This window comes from Gracilinanus agilis, chromosome 1 (assembly GCF_016433145.1).
Source record: "Gracilinanus agilis isolate LMUSP501 chromosome 1, AgileGrace, whole genome shotgun sequence".
Lineage (NCBI taxonomy): Eukaryota > Metazoa > Chordata > Mammalia > Didelphimorphia > Didelphidae > Gracilinanus > Gracilinanus agilis.
Window position 1 is genome coordinate 364383099 of NC_058130.1, and position 21686 is coordinate 364404784.

A 21686-nucleotide genomic window follows, 5' to 3' on the forward strand; every position below is an offset into this window, starting at 1 on the left:
AATGAAGTCTGGGAATTGCTGAATCCCTGAGTACATGTGATGCCAAAGAAATAAAAACAGAAAACAGAGTTGGGTGCTGAATCCTTCCATCACTTTCATCCAGTGCTGACCAGTCTCCAGTAAAATCACCTCATTTTTTTTCATCAAAGGTCTATGCAGTCAACCTTTAGTTTAGGATAGAATTCAATTCCAGAACTGGCATTATATTCGGCAACATATAGCCACTCCATATTGATTGGGATCAAAATTCTTTTGGAGGTGTTTTAAAAGACATTAAAGATGGTTGATTAAATTGAACTGAAGAGGTAAGCAAGAATTTGATTTCCTTCACTGGAAAAAATCATGAAACAAAAATAGCATATCAAATTTCTATTGAATTTATAAACATTTAGGATTTGTTTTTTTTAACCTTATATCAGAATAGGGTAAATGTTTTCCTCCAAACAGCTTTTCATACTTTCATTTTTATTAATTAATTTATACTTATAACAACAGCTCTCTCAAAGGGGTAGGATATTATTATCTCTCTTTTACAGATGAAGGAACAGGTTGTATTGTAACCCAAATGAGTGATTGTTAAGTCAACCGTGAGTCCTAGTCGCACATAAATTATAGACACACATGCACACACACATAAATATATACACAAGTATGGTATTCAATGTAATTGCACATATGTAGTCCTTTCTAAGACATTTCAAGCAAAGATAGGAAATATTATTCTATAGCAGATCTACATGTACATACTTATATACATACAAACATCAACTCTGGGTCTCTTTTTCCCAAACCTCCTCAGACTAACAAGTTGGGTTCCCAGAGTTTATCTGGTTCCATCTTCCCTCATGGTTCTAGAGATAATACTGAAAGTTTAGGGTTTGCTTATTATTATTGAATGCTACTGCTCTCCATACTGTGTCTCCCAATTTCAACTGACGAATTAACATCTTTCCAACTTGGATCAACCATTTAACATTAATTTGTTTTTGCAAAAGGATATTAACTGAGAAGTTATTACAAGGACCAGAGTACAACTTCTAGAGCTTCTATCCCCATTGATCTCTGGGGAGAGTGGACATAAATGTAAAATGGTGATTATAAAACATTTCTCCTCTTTCTCCTCTTGGGAGAGGATATTTCCTGACTTTGGGAGTCATTTTCTCCTTTTGAGGAGTCTCCAATAAATTTACTTCTGGGAGAGACACAGTTAATGAACAAGCCACGCTATTACTTTCAAGGAGTACCTTTGCTTCCAAATCTATTTACTGCTGGGCTGGGTCAAGAAAGACCTCCTTCATTTAGGTCTGGACCCTTACCAGACTCAGCTGCAGAAGTTGCTAGCAGACACTGCCATGGATTGTCATTGCTCGATACTTCTGGCTACTTTTCTGACCTTTTGGAACTCACAAAGTCATAACCTTAATCATTCTTTCTCTAAGATTCATTCATCCAAGATCAAGAAAGAAGAAATATTGGCGAGAGAGACAGAGTCTGAGAGAGAGAGACAGAAAGAGACAGAGACAGACTGAGACAGAGAGATAAACAAAAACAGGCAGAGAAACAGAAAGGAAGAGTCAGAGACAGCAAGTGAAAATGGAGTTATGCATTCATGGCCACATAGTCACCAGGTTGGAAGAGGACTCTCTTACCCAACAACTCACTGCCTCACTTGACAGATGCCAGGTAAAGGGTGCTCATCTACTTGAACCTTTCGTATGCCCATTTTGCCCTGGATCAGCAACTAATTAAAAGGCTTTTTGACATCATGATATCTGCACATATTCTGAGGACTGGAACTTTATTAGCTATTCCCCATTTCTGTCCCTTAATATGGATATTTATGTAATACTTTTTCCCATTTAAATGTTTAATAGGCTATTATAGGCTCATGGATTTAAAGCTGGAAGGGATCATAGAAATTATCCAGTTCAACAACTCCTACATTTTACAGATGGAGAAATTGAGGCTCAGAAAAGTTAAGCAATTTGCCCAAGGTCACACAGCCAATAAATGTTTGAGGTGGAATTTAAACATAGATCTTCCTGACTCCAAGAATAGCTATAAATTTAGATGTATATATCTCTATATAGGCATATACACACACACACACACACACACACACACACACACACACATACAATGTGTGTGGTGTTTGTATGAATATAAATATCTAGGTGGCACAGTAGATAGAGTCTTGGACTTGGAGGAAGGAAGATCTGGGGAAAAAGAATTTGTCCCTATGGGCTATGATGAGAAATGGGTGAGATTTAGTTCAATCAGAGAAACACAGTCTCATAACTTATTCTTATAGCTTGGTCCTGGAAAATTCTCAAAGAAGCATGTTGGTTGACATGAGTGCATTGTTTGATTTTCCCTTTAGATGGATGTGGTCATTAATACTATCATTTATTATTATTTTCATTGTCCAGAATTCAGAAAAGGGGACTGTGAAATCTGATAAACCCGCCATCCATTCTTATTTTTGGGTGTTGGTTTCTGTTCTGTTGAGTCTACTGCATTAGCAGCTTTGTTTAGCTTGGATTGACCCTGTGGCAGCTGTGTTGGGCTTTACAAGTGGAAGGACAAGGCCAGCCCTGACTGGGGGATGGGACTTAGGAGAAGCGTGTCGGATAGCTTTGCTTTCCTATCCTGTTTAGCTTTTCCCCTTAACTATGGCTAGGAGTATTTGTTCTTAGTAGAATGAATGGTTCTTCTTCATCCTTCCCTTTCTTTATCCTTCCCATGCTTTTGATAGTACTCCTAGTACCCTTGTGTTCCTGGATTAAGCCCTAATTTCAGAAGAGCCCCAAGATCCACTGGTGTGTCCCTTCCAAGATCTCTTTTATTAGTTCTGTTGGTGGCCAACATCAAGTCCCATCAAGCAGCATGAAATTAGAATCTACATGTACTAAGTGTGGGAGACCCAAAGACAAAAATGATAATGTCTGTGCCCTCACTGATATAGTATTTTTTTGTGGAGAATGGGGAAAGAAACAGAAGGAAAATTCTTTTCACTTTCTTCCTGCCTCTTCTTCCAGTTCTTCTTTCTAGTTAGAGTTTCTTCTCACTCTTCCTCTTGGCTGACAAAGACTTCTCACATTAAGTATCCTCACCTAGGTATCTCTTCCCCAATCTCCTCTCTTTCATGAGAATCTTTTCTGTTCTCCACTCTCATTGGGTTCTGTTTTTTACTAATCAATTAACAACTGCTTATTAAGTACCTACCGTGTGCGTGGCACTGTGCTGGAGGAATCCTAAAATAAAATTAAACAATACCTGCCCTCAAGGGGTTTACAGTCTATTAGGGGTAGACAACATGTACTTAAATAGATATATGCAAAACATATACTGAGTTCCAGTATAGATAATTTTATAAACTCAACTGTTCTTTGGAGTTGGGAGATGAGATAATGTTAAGGCATTAACTTGCTACATTTCCTAGGTATCACATGTGTAAGTACTTTAACAAATATTGTATTGTCTTCTGGAAACAGAAGGCCTTCATCCAAAGGAATGACTCAAATGGTGGGAATTCCAGGCACTCTGGCAGACAAATAGGGGAACTCAGAGGATCATAAGATTTCAAGCTGGAAACATCATTCACCAATATCAAGCCCAACTCCCTCATTTCTTTTTAAACAGATAAGGATAACTGAGGCTACATGAGAAGTTAGGTGGTTTGGCCAAAGTCACATAGGGACTAGTTACAGCAGAGTTGACATTTTTTTTAAACCCTTAACTCCTGTCTTGGAACCAATAATCAGGAGAGCAGTAAGGGCATTTGGATTTAAGTGACTTTCCCAGGATCACACAGTTAGAAAGTATCTGAGGCCAGATTTGGACCCAGGTTCTCCCATCTCTAGGCTTAGCTTTCAATCCACTGAGCCACCTAGCTGCCCCAGAGGTGGCATTTGAAACCAATCCTGACTCCAAATCCATTGTATTATTTACTACACTTTGGGTAGAGAAGAGTGGCAGTTCCTTCCTCAAATCCCAGCATGAAGGCTGGGACTACTTGGAGGTTAGAACTTGTTTTTTGGCCCCTTTGCCTTATTTAAAAAAAAAACCACCATATTTTTATTCTACAATATAATAGACCTGAGTTGCTTTCTCCCCCTGTTCTAAATCATCATAACAAATGCCATCTTTACTTTCTAAAGGTTCGAGATGAGTCACCCCAAGGGCAAACCAGAATATGAGGTGATCTTAGAACAACACTAGCGTAGCTGTTAGTACTGTATACCTCTGGGGTGAAGGGAATTTTTGGACGTAAGAGTCTTATTCTAATTTCCATGATCATTCCTAGATTAGCCCATTGGTACCAAGCAAAGTTCAGTCTTTTCTCCATGTGACAGTTCTGCAGTCGTTCTCCCAAATCTCTCCTCCTTTTGGTGGCTAAAATGTCTTGAGAAGGTTGCTATAGTAGGTGATTCTACTTCCCTTTCTCTAGTTCTCCACCTAATTCTCTGCAATCTGACTTTTGACCTCATGGACTAAAATTGCTCTTCACAAAATTAATAATAATCTCTTTTGGGACAAATCTAATGGCCTTTTCTCAGTCTTCATCCTTCTTGATGTCTCTGCAACCTTAGACACTACTGATGCCCCTCCTCTTGAATCTTTCTCTTCTCACTAGGTTTTTATGACATCATTCTCTTCTGGTTCTCCTTCTATCCTCTGGACCATTTCTTTTCAGTTTTCTCTGTTCCATTCTCATCTAGGTCATGCTCCTATCTATAGGTGTCCCCCAGACTCAGTCCTGGGCTCTCTTCTCTTCTCACTCTAGACTAGTGATGGGCAAACTTTTTTTTTTAAACCCTTAACTTCTGTGTATTGACTTATAGATGGAAGAGTGGTAAGGGTAGGCAATGGGGGTCAAGTGACTTGTCCAGGGTCACACAGCTGGGAAGTGTCTGAGGCCGGATTTGAACCTAGGACCTCCCGTCTCTAGGCCTGGCTCTCAATCCTCTGAGCTACCCAGCTGCCCCCTGGGCAAACTTTTTAAAGAGGGGGCCAAAGGAAAGGAAATGCTCATCTGTCAGTCTGTTTCTAAGGCAACTCTTTTGAAGTTTCATTGTATTGTATCCTACTCATTGTATTCGTCACATTAGGAATAATGTCAGGTGGCTGGATAGAACATTTCAGCCCCACCTCCCCAATCTGGCCCATGGGCTGTAGTTTGCCCATCACTGCTCTAGACTATTCCACTTGGTGATTTGAGCAGCTTCCATGGATTCAATGATCATATCTATGCTGATGATTTTCAAATCTACTTACCCAGCCCTTACCTCTCTGCTGATTTCCAGCCATCCCTTGGATGCCTTATAGACATCTTTAAACTCAACAGAGCCCAAACTGAGCAAGTCACTTAACCTCTGCCTCAGTTTCCTCGACTGTAAAATGGGGATAATAATAAAATTTAACTCCTACATTTGTTGTGAGGATCAGATGAGGTAATAATCGTGAAGCATTTAGACAATGCTTGGTACATAGTAAACATTCTACAAATGTTTACTATTATTTTTTTCCTCTCACAATAACCCTGTGAGGTCGATGATGCTAGTAGTATTATCTCCTTTTGACATAATGATGATCTTTCCTGAAGCAGTTTTCTGGGCATCGCAGAGTCTGTGACTGTATCTTGCCATCTCAGGGACACTTTGGACAGGAGAGCCTCATGTCTGGAATTCCTTTTATCTTTTGAGCTGTTTGGTGTTTTATGCAATGAATACTTCCTAAATATATTTACAAAGCCTGCAATGCCCAGCATGTTGTCCAGAAGCAATGATGTGCACACACATCCATTACCTGCTGTTAGAAATTGAATCAGAGATTTCCTGTCCAGGCTGGAGCTACAGGAGGGGAGAGGTGGGTGGAAAGGGAGGAAGGATTCTGACATAGGCACTGAGGTCTGATGTCTCTTTTCAACTCTGATCAATGCAGTAAGTATCCATGATTCCAGAGTGCTCACTAAAAAACATGCTGCCCAACTCCTCAGAGAGCAGGAAAAAAAATTAAAAATATATATATATATGTAGGTATGTGTGTATGTACATTCATATACATATACATTCATAGCAGTTCACTCATTTTTCATTTGTTTCTGACTCTTTGTGACCCCAGTTGGAGTTTTCTCAGCAAAAATACCATAATAATTTACCATTTCCTTCTCTATCTCATTTTACAGATGAGGAAACTGAGGCAGACAGCGTTAAGTAACTTGCTCAAGGTCACACATTTAGGATGTGTCTGACACCAGATTTGAACTCAGGAAGATGCTTGACTCCAGACCCAGCACTCTATCCACCTAATTCCCACCCCTCATTCCCAGCAACATGGCCATTTAAGGACTTTGTTTTGCTGGACTGTGCATATTTGTCACAAGGGTTTTGTTTTTCTTGTCTTTTTTTCCTTTGGTCAGTGCGTGGGAGTAGAGGTGGAACAGAGAGAAAATAGTTTCTTTTCTTTAATTTGGAAAAACTAAAATAAAATTTTGAAAGAATCTTCTTAGTTAAGATACTTTCCTTCCCCACAGCTCAAATCAATTAAGGAAGGAATCGAGCAAGTAGGCATTTATTAAGTACCTACTATGTGCTAGCTTTGTGTTAAAAGCTTAAGAGATTTTATCTCATTTGATCCTCACAACAACTCCATAAGGTGGGTGGTTTTTAATTCCTATTTTACAGTTGAGAAAATTGAGGCAAGACAGAAGTTAAATGATTTGCCAATGGTCACACAACTACTAAGTATCTGAGGCCAGATTTGAACTTGGGTCTTTCATTAATTGCTCCCAAAAGTTAGGATTATGTTGACTGGACAATTTGTAAAAGCCCAGGTTTTCTATCCATGTTTCTCAACAGAGATTAAGGCTGTCAAGGTGTAAAATATCTTAGGACTAGTGCGGATGTTATATTTTTCAGGTAAAACAACATGTGTTCCACGTGAATAGAATGCCCCTTTATTGATAATGGGTTAACAGGAACAACTGATAGCTTTAGCTGCCCATGAAGGCACCAAGAAATGTAGAATGAAAGTAGAGTTCTGTTTTGGGGTGTTTTTGAGCCAACTTGAACTGCGTTATAAGAGTCATCTTTTAAATTTTCAGCTGAACATTTACATCTTAGAAATCAGCAAATACTACAAATCAGGGCATGATTTGTTGTTTTGTGGATTGTCTAGACCAGTGATTCCTAAAGTGGGTGCTACCACCCCCTGGTGGGTGCTGCAGCAATCTAGAGAAGCAATGATGGCCACACTTTTTTTTTGTATTACATTCTATTCTGAGTTCAATAAATAGTTTCATAATTTCCAGGGGGGCGCTAAGTAATATTTTTTTCTGGAAAGGGGGCGGTAGGCCAAAAAAAGTTTGGGTACCACTGGTCTAGACTTAACAAAGTGATAGAGAAAATGTTTTAAATGTGTGTCCTTGTGTTCATTTTTTTCCCTTGGGGAGAAAATTGTTAAACATTTGCCAGTTAATCATTCCTATGGAAGCTCTTCTAGGAAGGGATGTGAAGTGGAAGATTAAGGAGTAAGCCTTCAGGGTGAAAGAGATGTGAAAAGACACATATCGCTTATACTGAAAAAAAAAAAAACCTCAGGAAGGAAATGAAGTGGAAAATAGTATGTTTCAATCTACATTCAGACTCCATCAGTTCCTTACTTGGAGCTAGATAAACTTTTTCATCATGAGTCCCTTGGAGTTGTCTTTGATCCTTGCATGACTAATAATAATTAAGTTGGGCAGCTAGATGTCTTAGTGTACTTGAGAACCAGGCTTAGAGATGGGAGTTCCTGAGTTCAAATTTGACCTCAGACACTGTGTAGCTGTGTGATCCTCAGCAAATCACTTAACCCCAATTGCCTAGCCCTTATTGCTTTTCTACCTTGGAACACTATTGATTCTAAGACAGAAGGTAAACATTTACCAGAATTAAAAAAAAAAAAAGTTAATCGTTAAGTCATTCACAGGTGGTCATCATACATTAAGGTATATCAGGAGTATATAGTGCAGTATGAGCTAAGAGGGGGAAATGAATACAAAGGACAGCAAAGATGAGTTTAAAAGATATGCTAGGGGAAAGAGGAAGATCAAAAAAGGGATAGGACCATGGCCTTTTAGAATAGGACATAACCTCAGTTTTTATTGCCAAGGAAAATGATCTGTGGATTTGAAAGCATCGACTAGCAATAGTTAATAGGAATAGAATCTAAAAATCAGTGAGGATTTTGATGGCAAGGATGCCTACCTGCTCCTGGTGTATACAAATTATCAGGTCCAAATGAACTATCATCTCAGAGTGCTAAAAGAACTGGCAAATATGATTGTTGAGCTACTATCAAGAGAACTCTGAAAAATCTTGTGAATGGGAGAGGTACTTCAGACTGGGGATAGGTAACCTTTGTCTTGATTCTCAAAAAAGGGAAATGGATAGAGTAGTGATGGTGAACCTATGGCACGGGTGTCAAGGATGGCATTCAGAGTGCTCTGTGGGCATGCGGCCTCCCCCTCACCCAGTTTGTTACTAGAAAGGCAGAGGGTCTCAGATCCCCTCCCCCTCTCCCCTGTGCCTGATGACATTTTTTCACATCTCCCACCCCTCCTCCCAGCAATCCAATAGGAGAGCACAGAGGGGAAGGTGGACAACTCACAGGTGGCAGAGCTGGAGGGGAGCAGAGCACTCAGGCCACTCCTCTCCCCTTCTCTACACTCATTGAGGACATTTTTCTTCACTTCACCTACTCCTCTGCCCAGTAGCCTGATGGGAACACTTCCTCCATCCCCTGTGTGGGGTAAGTGGAAAGGGGGGGTTGTGCCCAACATGTGTGTGGGAGGGGCACGGCACCTGGTCTCTGGGAAAGGGTGTGCACGAGACTCTGTCTAGGGGAGTGTGGTGGGGGCAGGGCTCAACAATCCATCTCTAAAAGGTTCACCATCACTGGGATATAGTCTTTTTAAAAAAACCAAAAACACCCTTATCTTCTATTTTAGAATAGATATTGATTCCAAAGCAGAAGAATGGTAAAAGCTAGGCAGTGGGATTTAAGTGACTAACCCAGGGTCATATAAGTATCTGAGGTTAGATTTGAACCCAGGACCTCCTGTCTCTAGGCCTGAGTCTCAATCCACCGAGCCAACTAGCTATCCCCCCTCCATTTGCTTTTAAGTCTCAGCTTAGGAGTCATGTCATCAGTGAAACTGTCCTTAACTGATCTTAATAGGAAATGCTCACTCCCTCTTTTATTAGTGTTGTTACCCCCATTCGAGTGTAAGCTCCTTGAGTCAAGGAACTGTCTTATTTTGCTGTTTGTATTCCCAGAGCTTGGCACACAGCATTGTACATAAAAAGCACTTCATTGTTTTGTACATTCTTTCATTCATTCTTCCAAGTCACCTCCTATTTATTTGCTGTTGTATGGTTTTTGCCACAGAGTGGTGAAACTGTCTCAGCAGACAGGCTAAACCAGGTTGAGGCTAACTGACAGACTTCAAACCTGTTGGTGAGTTAGCGGGGTGTCTACCCCAAGCGTGTGAAGACTGAAATGGGCAGAGAAGAACAATTTTATCCCATGGCCATGAAGGTGGCTGAAGCAGGAGTTGTGGAATGCTTAGAACTTGGTCAGACATTGAAGATGCCAAAGTCATCCACTGCATCCTGGGCCATTGCCAGTCATCTTGACTTCGGTTGTGCCACTGGACTTTGATGACTCTGGAAGAGAGAGTGAGGCTGATGATTTGGTGCTTCTTGGCTTCACTTAAATTTAATTCATCCACAAGTCAAGATATCACCCTGTGATGCCATTGGTCCTTGCAAAAATGAAGGATGAACAAGAAGTGCCTCTATAATAGAATAAAAACTCCTTGAGGTCAGGGACTCTATTTGCACATAGGGTTAGGGAATGAATCTGTGATTTTACTCATAGAGTGAGCTCCTTCTGAGGAAATCCCAGGATTGGTGCCAGATAGCACGTTTTCATTTTAGAACTGTTTGTGATAGGGGCAAGAGAAAGAGACTGATTTCCCTAAGGTCACACAGCCAGCATGTGTCAGAGGCAAATATCTGATCCCTGGCCTACCTCCCTACCTTGCTCATAGCAGATGTTTACTAAATCTTGGATGAATTGAATAAAAGACAGCAATAAAGTAGAGCTAAGTTTCATGAGGGAATCAGTTTTGCTTAACTACATAAGTTTGTAAAAGGAACTTTGTTTTTCTTGCTTTCTCAGTGGGGGATGGGGTTTGGATGGCTGGGTAGGAGAGAAGGCAAAACTTCATGAAAATAAAAGAAAACTTAATTAAAAAAAAGAAAACTAGGCTTCGGGTCAGGATATTTGTGTTTAAACTCTTTCTCTAATCTTTAATTATCTGCAAAACCCCAGACATCACCTAACCTCTCTAAACCTTAATTTCCTCATCTTCTAAAAGGTTGTAATAATATATACACTATTTCCACCATGCAAGGTCATTCATTGGAGGAAAGTACTTTTCAAACCATAAAGTTCTATATGAAAGAGAGAGTATTATTTTGCTTGATTAATCTCATCTCCAATACAGATATTATTTAATCTTCACAACAACCCTGGGAAGCAGGAATTATCATTCTCATTTTACATATGAGGAAACCGAGGTAAAGAGAAATTCAGTGACTTCTATAGGATCATACAACTAGTAAGAGTCTGGTGCTAGTTTTCAACTCAGAGCTTCTTGATTCCAGGGACAGTGCTTGACCCACGGCACCATCTAGCTGCCTCCAGTGCACTCATATGACCTAGATGATAGTAGTTAGATGGATTTTCAACTGGTCAGATGCCTGAATTCAAAGACTAGCTAGAGGAGGAAAAACTGAGAAGATTCACCTTTACCTTTCTATCATGTTGGACCCCAGGAGTCTTTCTGTGATCTTCCCATAGTCTTTAGACAATGATTTTTAATTTCTCAATTTTAGCCTTCAAAATCTGAAACCAGCCATACAAATAAACAGATGGACCACAATGTGTGTCCTTGTAGTCACCAAGACCTCATCCAATGATCTGCCTTCAAACAGGTTCTCTCAGTGCCTTAAGCAGGGGGTATTTTTGTTTCAAGGTCTCAGTATAGTCTGTGTCTCTTCTCAACATCTTATCTGAGAGGCTATGTTTCTTTCCAAGATGACTTTTATCATATTTTTCTTATGTATGTCCTTTTTCTGTTCCCTTTGGCTACTAAAATGTTAATGTGCTAAAGGGGTAAAATCTTGTATAAGGAAGTTTTTTAGAAGACGCTAAATGTCCATTTGTTAGTCAATTAGATATCTCAGTAGATTGAGTGCCAGGCCTGGAGTCAGGAAAACCCATCTTTCTGGGTTCAAATCTGATCTTAGACACTTACTCTCTGAGTGACCCTGGGCAAGTCACTTAATCCTGTTCACTTCAGCTTCCTCATTTGTAAAATAAGCTGGAGAAAGAAACGGTCAACCACTCCATGACTGAAATGACTGGACAATAATACAGAGGGATGTTAGCATGTGCAGAATGAAGAGGTTGGACTATATAATGTCTAAGTTCTCTTCTGGCTCTAAAAAATCTATGATTATGTGGACTTTGACCCCATTCTCTGTATGCTTTGACTGCTTCTTACTTCGGATCTGGATTCCTTGCTTTCTCCTCTAAGTACAATAAAATAATGTTTTTCTTTCTTATCTAATTAGAGACAATTAGGTGGTACAATGGATAGAACTCTGGGCTTGAAATCAGGAAAAACTTACGTTCAAATTCAACCTCAGACACTTCCTAGCCGTGTCACCCTGGACAAATCGTTTAACTTCTGTTTGTCTCAGTTTCCTCAATTATAAAATGGAGATAATTAATAAATAGTCCCTATCTCCCAGGATTGTTGTGAGGATCAAATGAGATAGTATTTCTAAAGCACTTAGCATAGTGCCTGGCATATAGTAGGTGTTTAATAAATGCATGCTTCCTTTCCTTTAGGGTTATATTATATCTATCCATATTTATCTTTTATCTATCTATCTATCCATCTATCTATCTATCTATCTATCAGTATGTCTGTCTGTCTGTCTGTCTCTCTATCTATCTATCTATCTCTGTATATCTATCTATCTATTGTAATAAAAAGGTGATAAAGAAAGGTAAATAGGGAGTTTTGGTCCTTTGGTGGGAAAGGAGGGTGCAATAGAGGATTGAGGTGGTAAGGAGAGATGTAAGGGGATGGCTGAGTTTAAGGAAATAGAAGACAAAGTAATATAATGAATGGTAAGGAGAAATGATGAGGTAATTAGGGGAGGCAGCTGCAACAGGGAGACACTCAGACTAGAGACAGAGGTTACTGGGGGAGGAAAGCTAGACTCTTCCAGGGAAAATGTAAGGTTAGGGCCAGACACAAAGGTTAGGGCCAGTCAGAAGTGGTTTGAATCTGACTAGATGACTTTCTAGTCAGTTTCTCAAGTCCACAAAGAAGGAGTCCCAAGACTCCTCCCAGTCAGTGAAACTAGGTTTACAGGAGGAAATATAGAGACAACTACTTCCTCCCAAGATGGACGCCTCCAGCTTCCCTCAAGAAAATAAAGAGAATAGTTCCTTCCCTCTTTCAACTCTCACTTATTGTCAAGCCAATGATTTAGCAAAGGGTTTGATTAGGTAACAAAGGGTTTATTAAAGTTTCAGGGTTGATTATAAAGGAGAGAAGGATACAGGGTTTCTCTAACAGCCACTAAGGAGAAGCTTAAGGTGGGGGAGGGTCACAGGAATGGCTTGGGAAGTTTGGCTGTCCTTGAGGTTAGGGAGTGCTAAAACAATAAAGTAAGGGATAGTTTGTTTCAAGGGTAAGCCCTACTTGTCTATGGGGAACTAAATCCTCAAAGTCTAATTGCTACAACCCAAAAATTCACCCTTCTCCCAAAGCCCACAGGAAAATCAGGAAGGTAATAGGGGAATGGAATAGGGAAGGTCAGGGAAGGTCCAGAGAAGTTAGCTAAGTTCCAAATGTCCAAAGACAAAAGCACAGATTCAAGGCAAGATTTCAGCTCAAAGGCAGAGCCCAGTTTGCCCCTCTGCTCTTCACAAGCTTCTGGGACCAACTGTCCTTTGTCAGAGTTCTAAGGCTGGCTAACTCCCAGAAATTCTAGTTAGGTTTTGCAAGGGTAAATGCCTTGATTGCATCTCTGCATTACACTATCTATCTATCTATCTATCTATCTATCTATCTATCTATCCGTCCGTCTGTCTATCTATCTCTGTATATCTATCTATTCATCTTCATCTTCATCTATCTATCTATCTCTCTCTCTATTTATCTTCATCTATCTCTGTATATCTATCTATTTATCTATCTCTGTATATCTATCCATCTTCATCTATCTATCTCTGTATATCTATTTATCTATCTATCTCTGTATACCTATCTAACTATCTATCTCTGTATATCTATCTATTCATCTTCATCTATCTATCTATCTATCTATCTATCTATCTATCTATCTATCTATCTCTCCAGCTCTCTCTCTCTCTATCTATTTATCTTCATCTATCTCTGTATATCTATCTATTTATCTATCACTGTATATCTATCTATCCATCTATCTCTGTATATCTATTTATCTATCTATCTCTGTATCTCTGTATCTGTCTATCTATCTCTCTCTATCTATCTATCTATCTATCTATCTATCTATCTATCTATCTATCTATCTATCTATCTATCTATCTATTCATCTTCATCTATCTATCTATCTATCCATCTATCTCGGTATATCTATTTATCTATCTATCTCTGTATCTCTGTATCTGTCTATCTATCTCTATCTATCTATCTATCTATCTATCTATATATCTATCTATCTATATCTCCATCTCTCTCTCTGTCTCTGTCTCTCTGTCTCTCTCTCTTTCTTTCTCTCTCTCTCTCTTTCATCTATCTATCTATCTATGATTCCTATCCAACTCCAGATGAGATAAGAAAACTTTTGAGCTTCCATTCAACTCTGAGATTCCATGATTTTTGCATTTGGCCCAATACTAGGTGTAGAGGAAAAGCAAACAGTGTATAGATAGTCATCAGAAAAGTCATTCCACCTCTCCCCATTAGGTGTGGTCCTGGGTTGTGTTCCTGTAAAGAATTGATGCTGCTGGTCTCCATTACTTAAAGCTGTTTTTTTCCATTGGTACTAATGTAGTCACAGCTTCTCACTCAGCTCCCCTTGTGAGAGACAGCAGGCTAACAGACTGCCTGTGGCTAGCCATACAAACTAAGGCCATAGAATCTATGACCTCAGCCCCACCAGGGTCACATTCTAACACCAATACTGCCCAGCAGGAGGTAGTGCAGCTTTCTTTGTTTGCTCAGATCTTGGTTCCCTGCCCTCGAACAGGATGCTGACTTAGAAACAAAAGGGTTCTTCTGGATGGAAGAAGACCAGAATACACAGGACTTGAATTCAAAATGTATTGGGAAAACTAAACTGACCAGCCTGAAAACTCAAGAAAGCCATTGAGTTAATATTCTGATTTTAGAATTCCACAGGTATGGATTCTATCTTATTTAGACTATCCTGAGTTTCTGAATGACATTTGTTAGTGATATTGTATATTTGACCTCGTTAATATCATGTTTTCTCTCATTGAATTGTCAGGCACTAGAAATTGCTGTTAGTTTCTGGTTATCCAAGGGGATGATTTCCATTTTGTAGATCATTCATAGCTCTCTCTTCAACTTCCTTTTACTATTTATTTTCTAGCTGTTTAAATGTTCATTAAATTTCTCTAAGTTCATACCAGAGTAGACACACTAATATACTGCTGATGGGTTTGTAAAGTGGACTAAACATTCTATAAAGTAATTTCAAACTATGTGATACCACTTCTTGGCATATGCCCAAAGAGGTCAAAGATACGGAAAAGAAAAGAATTCTTTTTTTTTTTAAACCCTTGTCAATACTGTGTATTGGTTGCATGGCAGAAGAGTTGTAAAGACTAGCAATGGAAGTTAAATGACTCGCCCAGGATCACACAAGTGTCTGAGGTCAGATTTAAATCCAGGATCTCTTATCTCTAGACTAGGCTTTCAATCCACTGAGCCATATAGCTGTCCCCCAAAAACAAATATTCCTTTTTAAAAGAATATTTAGCTTCTTATATTTGTTTCTTTTTTAAAAATAATTTTATTCAAATATATTTTATTTTCCCAATTACATGTAATAAGGATTTTCAACATACATTTCCTGAAATTATAAGATCCAAATTGTCTCCCTCCTTCTCTTCCCTCAACCCTCTGGAAGATGGCAAGAATTTGATCTGGGTTATACGTGTTATTATGCAAAACATACTTCTGCATTGGTCATTGTTGTGAGAAGATTCTCATTTAAAACCAAAACCCCCAAATAAAACCGTAAATAAGTTAATGTGAAGGATAGTATGTTTAAAGACAAATATTCTTACAGCAGCCCTTTTTTTTGTGCCAGCACAGAACTAGAAATAAAATGGATGCCCATCAGTGGGGGAATAGTTGAAAATGTTGTGATATATGAATTCTGTGGAATATTATTATACCAGAAGAAATGACAAACATGAAGAATTTAGAGAAACTTTGGAAGACTTGTATAACCTGATGTATTCAAATGTCTTAGCAGATAGGTGATATATGAACTACAGAAAGAGAAATAATTTTCACATGTAACTTATGATTTTTATTTGCCTAACTATCTTTGTTCTAAGGAAGGGTTTTGACTGAGAGATAGGAATGGATGTGAGTTAGTGAAAAATGACAGAAATGTGAAGGAAAGAAAGAGAAAAAGAAGAAAGGGATAGGGAGAAAGAAATAAAGAGAAAGAAAGAAAGAAGGAAAGAAGGAAGGAAGGAAAGAAGGAAGGAAAGATATAACAGATAAAAATTCTGGGAGACTGGCCTCTGAGTAAGAATATCAATTTATTGATTAGGCTAACATTGACCAAAAAATGGTCTATGACAGTGATGGGCAATCTACGGCCTGTGGGCCAGATGCAACCCCCTGAAATGTTCTTTTCGGCTGGGTTACATTATTCCTAAACTGACAAATACAATGAGTAGGACACAATACAATGATACTTCGAAAGAGTTGACTTAGAAACAGACTGACAGATGAGCATTTCCTTTCCTTTGGCCCCCTCTTTAAAAAGTTTGCCCATCACTGGTCTATGATCAAAGAGCACGAAGTCCTTTCACACAGGTCTATAAATACAATTTGGGTGCTCATAATTCAGCTCTTCCTTTGGACATCCCAAGACATCTCTAACTGGTGGACTGTTAGTGAGGAGGAAGCTCATTAAGACTCTCAATCCCTCCCCATCCCTGGGGAATGGTGGGCAGTCACTATTAAGCAGGCAGAACTTCATTATCTCCCTTATCTTTTAATCAGGCTTTATCCCAGCCCCAATTCTAGGAGTTCCTAGGAACAAAGGAATGTGCACAAAGGCCAATGAACTGATTGGAGTTTCTAATGAGAAACCTAGACTTGGAAATAATTAAATATGTATTAAAAACAAATTTCTGAGAGAAAAAAATGGAAAGAAGAGAGGGAGGGAGGAAAGAAAGAAAAAAGAAAGAAAGGATACAAAGAAAAAAATAAACTAATCCCTACCCTCAAGGAGCATGAGATCTACCTTTTCTGCTTCTGTTTCCTGTCTTGTTACTTCTGACTTGATGATAATTTAGTATAAATTGTTCCCCCTGCTCCACTTTACTCAGTCATTTCATATGTCTTCCCTATTTTTTTGCTGTGACTCACTCTTAGATTTTTTAACTAATTTTAGATTTAGTCAATTTACGAATGATGGAATGTCATATGGGAGCAATGCCATGTAGGATATTCCAAATCACAAGGCCTGGTCTTTTCCCCCTACCTTTACCATAATCATTGTCCCCTCCTATGACCAAATTATTCTATCTCTGATTCTATGCCACCTACCTCTCCCATTTGGGAACTGATTACTTTTGGGGATTACATCCCCTCTCCTCAGATGAGTACAATGGATTTGGTGGGAACACATCTCTCTTCTCTTTTTCCAATTTGTGCAATACTTTATTGTGTTGTTCCTCCCATAAAAAAGACTAAATATTCACTTATAAGAAGTTAGGACCTATTGGGTCTTCTAAGTTCTTACTCTTTTAGAAAAGTTCTGCATTGAGAGTACTCAAAATAATACATTGGACTCGGAGTTAGGAAAACTTGAGTTCAAATTCAGCCTTAGACACTTATTAACTGTGTGACCCTGGACAAGTCATTTAAACTCTGTCAGCCTCTTTTCTCAATTGTAAAATAGGGCTAATAATAACACCTACCCTCCAGGGTTATTGTGAAGATTACATAAGGTAATATTTGTAAAATGTCTAACACAGTGCCTGGCACATAATAGTTGTCCAATAAATGCTTATGTCCTTCCCTACTGATTTCTAATCTAATTTCATTCTTAATTATCTTCTAGCAGCATTATCTCTTGGAAATAATTTATTTTACTTATTTAGTTTTTATTAATGTGTTGTGTTTCTTATATTACCATAATATACCATGTATCCTTCTCTCTTCATCCCATATAACAAATGGTATTTTTTGGAAGAAAAAAAGTCAGAGGAGCCAGAGAGGAATGGAAAAAGTCAGCATAATTGATAGATACATTGAGAAAGTATAAAAATATGTACAATGTGTAACACCTTTGGGAACCTCCCACCTCCATGAAGGAGTAGGTTGGAGATAACTTCTCATGTTTCTTTATTCAAATCCTGCTTACTCCTTATAATTTTATTATTCGTTTTGTCTATTGTTACATAGCTGTTCTTTCCATTTATAGCATTACGGTTTCTGGGTATGTTATTTTATTGGCTCTACTTCACTCTGCATCAGTTAATATAGATCTCTCCATGTTTCTCTGTATTCATTACACACATCATCTCTATAACATATACATTACATTCATATACTACAATTTGCTTAGCTATTCTTCAATTGATGGGCAACTGGTTTGTTTCTAATTCTTTGCTATCACTAAAAGTGCTGCTATAAATATTTCTGTGTTTATGGGAATTTTTTTCTTATCAATGGCTTCCATGGAGTATAAACTCAGTAATGGAGAATCTGGTTCAAAGGGTCTGGACATTTTAGTAATTTTATTTACATAATTTCAAAATGCTTTCCAAAATGGTTATATCGTCCCACAGCTCTACCAACAATGTAGTTCTATGCCTACCCTTCCACCACCCCTTCAATACTGAGTGTTATCAGTTTTGCCAATTTGCAAGGATGTAAGGTGAAAACAGGGTTGTTTCGATCTGCATTTCTCTTATTATTAGTAATTTGGAGCATGTTGGCATATGGTTGTGAATACATGGCAATTCTTCTTTTGAGAACTCTTCACATCATTTGATCATTTATTTATTGAAGAATGGTTATTCATCCTGAATTTTCTTGCTGTTATTCCATGATCTTGGAGTTCATTAAGTATTAATTCAGTTTTTCTTCCTTAGTTTTTCTGATTCTTTAAGTTCTCCTTTAACATTAAACTCCTTATGGCCACCCTTTTCCTTTTCTAATCCCTCTTTGTTATTACTCTTACTCATTCTTTCTCTCCTTCTCATTGAATAATGCCTAAACATGAGAGAATTTATTGCATTACCTAGTTTTTTCCTTGTAATTGTATTTATTTCTCCATTGGATAATCATAGGATCAAAGATGCAGAGCATGAAAGGAACTTCAAAAGTCATCTTGCCCAAACCCCTTATTTTACAGATAAGAAAACCGAGACTCAGACATGTGAGATGACTTGACACACAGGTAAAAACGGTAGACTGGGATTTGAACCCAGTTTTCTGACTCCATAGTAGGCACTTTTCCCACTATACCATACTGTTTTTGGCCTTTCTGTTTCTATTATTTAAATGTTTGCAAGTTGAATTGCTTACCAGTGTTTTGCTTGTTAGCAGAATGCCTTCAATGCTTCCCTTTTGTTGAAGGTACATCCTTTTTTCATTGATAATTGGATTCTTTTTTATAGGATATGATATTTTGAGTTGCAGTAATTTCATTCCTTCCTTTAATTTCTTAGGATTGCATAGTAACTCTGGACCATTTGAAGTGGAATTCTTTAATACTTGAAGGTCTTTGTCCTAACTGCTTGCAAAATTTGTTGTGATTTTTTTGAATTTTGATTTGCAATCAAGATTTTCTCCCCACCCCCTAGGACCATAGATTTATAGCTGGATAGAATCTTGAAGGTCATTGAGCACAACCTGCTCATTTTACAGATGAGGCAACTGAGGAATGGAGAGGTTAAGTGATTTGTATGGGTTCACACAGATTGTCTGAGGCAGGATTTGAACGGAGGTCCTTCTGACAGCAATTCTAGTGCTCTATTTGCTATACCACACTATCTTCCAAAACATGAATAACTTTTTTTTGGGTATTCATCAGTGGACTTGCTTCTATAATCTGTCCCTGGGCTACCTATCCAACCTTATTTTCTACAATTCCCCAGCATAAACCTTGGTTCCCATTTTTCTCTGCACATGCTATGCTTTCTGATCTTCATGCTTTCCCTCATATTCTCCCCTCCTCTTGGAATGATCTCTCCCCTCCCTTCAGTCCATTCAAATCTTAGCCATCTTCAAAGATCAGTTCAAGTCTTCCTTGATGAGTTACAGAATTTTAGAGGTGGAAGGGGGCCTTAGGCAAGCCACTACTTCCCTGGATTTGAGTTTCCTTATCTCTGAAATGGGAATATAGGTACTGCACAAGTTCGCCTTAAAGTGTCCATATAAATTGTTGTCGGAGAAGAAACAGGAACTGAAGACTTTCCACTACACCATATTCTTTCTTTTTAAAATTTTAATTGAATTTTTTTTCAGTTACACGTGGAAATAATTTTTGATAACTTTCTGACATTTTAAGATTCAGATTTTCTTCCTCCCTCCCCTCCTGCCTCTCCCCTGCCCTACTTGAGGCAGTAAGTGGTATGCTATAGGTCATACCAATGCTTTCATGCAATACAAATTTCCATATTGCTCATATACAATACTCTTTCAACACTAGAAGTCTGTAATGAGAATAATTACCATCTACCTCAATTCATCTCCAGGAACGAAAAGGAAATCAAGGGTATTAAATTATGAAGAATAATGCCCTTTTAATTTGAATTTTTTCTTTTAGTTATTGATCTAAACATATGGAGTACTTAAAACTCTTCCCACACAATGAAATCCTTAATGATAGAGATTGTCTTCTCTAGTTTGCTAATTTCCTCGGGGATGTTAGGCTTTCTTTCTACTGGTCATAGAGTCTGAGGTTAAAGAACACAAATGAGATTTATTTTGTACTTTTTTGCTTTTTTCATTCCCCTTAACCCACTCCACCTCCACCTCCCAATACTAAGCAAACCCTCCCTCAGGGAGTCCTATTTGTCAAGTCGTTTGGGGAGTCCATCCACAGACCTTAGCAAAATCCATTTTACACCCTTCCTTTTCTTTTAGGGGAGTTATTGTATCATAGAAAAGCTTCCTATTTAATGACCCAGAATAGACTCTTAGAGCAGGAAGGAGCCTTCTTTCCAGATGAGGAGGATACTAAAGTTTAGTAAGTTTAAGTTATTGCCTCAAAGGTATTGATCTAGCTAGCTGCAAATGCAGTTGTCCTGTTTTATAGAGAGATATTTGCTTCCGCGTCTACTTAAGTTTCAGTGAGATTAAGCGCACTCTCAGGACTCGAAGACAGGAGAAACCTAGGTTCAAATTCTACCCCTAACAATTTACAAACAATGGGACCTTAGGCAAGTCACTAACTCTGAATCTCAATTTCCACTTCTGTAAAACGGTTTAACAGCTCAGGGGTATCAAATCATTTAATGTATGTGAAGTGTTTTGTAAATCTTAAAGCACCGTACAAATGGCGTCTTTGAAAGTTCCTGACCCGAACTGGTATAGCGCAGCTCCCTCATCCTCCCTTCCTCAGCTTTCCTGACCCTCAGGTCTTGCCGAGGAAGGCCCTTGTTCACAGGTGACACTTTTAAAGGTCTGCCCGGTCTTTTCCCGGGTCTGGATGCCGAAAGGGTGGCGCCAACCACCCGTCGGCTGTGAAAGTTTGTTCTGTGGCCGGCTAGGTTTTCCCCTCCTGAGGACTTCCCTCTCCCGAGCAGTGTTCCGATTTCCCCGCTGGCTCATCTGTTTTCTTGGGACAGCTGCCTGGTCTTGGCATTTCTGAGTAAGGACTCTGACAGATGCCCTAAGGTGAGGGGAAGGACTTTGAATCTGTTCAGTCACTGGACAAGCAGGGCTGATGATGGATTAGCCTTCTCCCCAGGCAGTTCTGGGTCAGTGGAAGTCCAACTGATAAGTTTTTTCCAGAATCGAGTAACCTAGAAACGCTGCCAGCAGGGGTTTTACCTCTTCTGAGGCTTTTTTTTTTTTTTTTTTTTTTTGCACTGATTTTAAAGTTCAACCCCGCCTGCAATGCAATCGTAAGTAGAGTTAGTAGAGCTATAGGTAAACACATGCTAAATGAATTGCTTTGGAAATAAGGTTTTTTGGAATGAAACACACACACACACACACACACACGCAGACAGGGGTGGTAAAAGCTAGAAAAAGTCCCTATCAAAATATTTCTTTCTTCTGAGCATTGAAAAAGTACTATGTAACCAATTCTTCTTCCAAGTGATCTCATAGATGTCGA

General features: G+C 38.8%; 1 protein-coding gene across 1 annotated transcript in view; it reads right to left on the bottom strand.

The window, feature by feature from the left end:
• GZMA (granzyme A) overlaps positions 1-21686 on the bottom strand; it is a 110526-nt gene that overhangs the window by 88112 nt on the left and 728 nt on the right. Inside the window, exon 3 of the mRNA XM_044681110.1 lies at positions 20990-21236. Within this exon, the coding sequence (XP_044537045.1) occupies positions 20990-21236 (247 nt within the window). The remainder of the gene's footprint in view (positions 1-20989; positions 21237-21686) is intronic.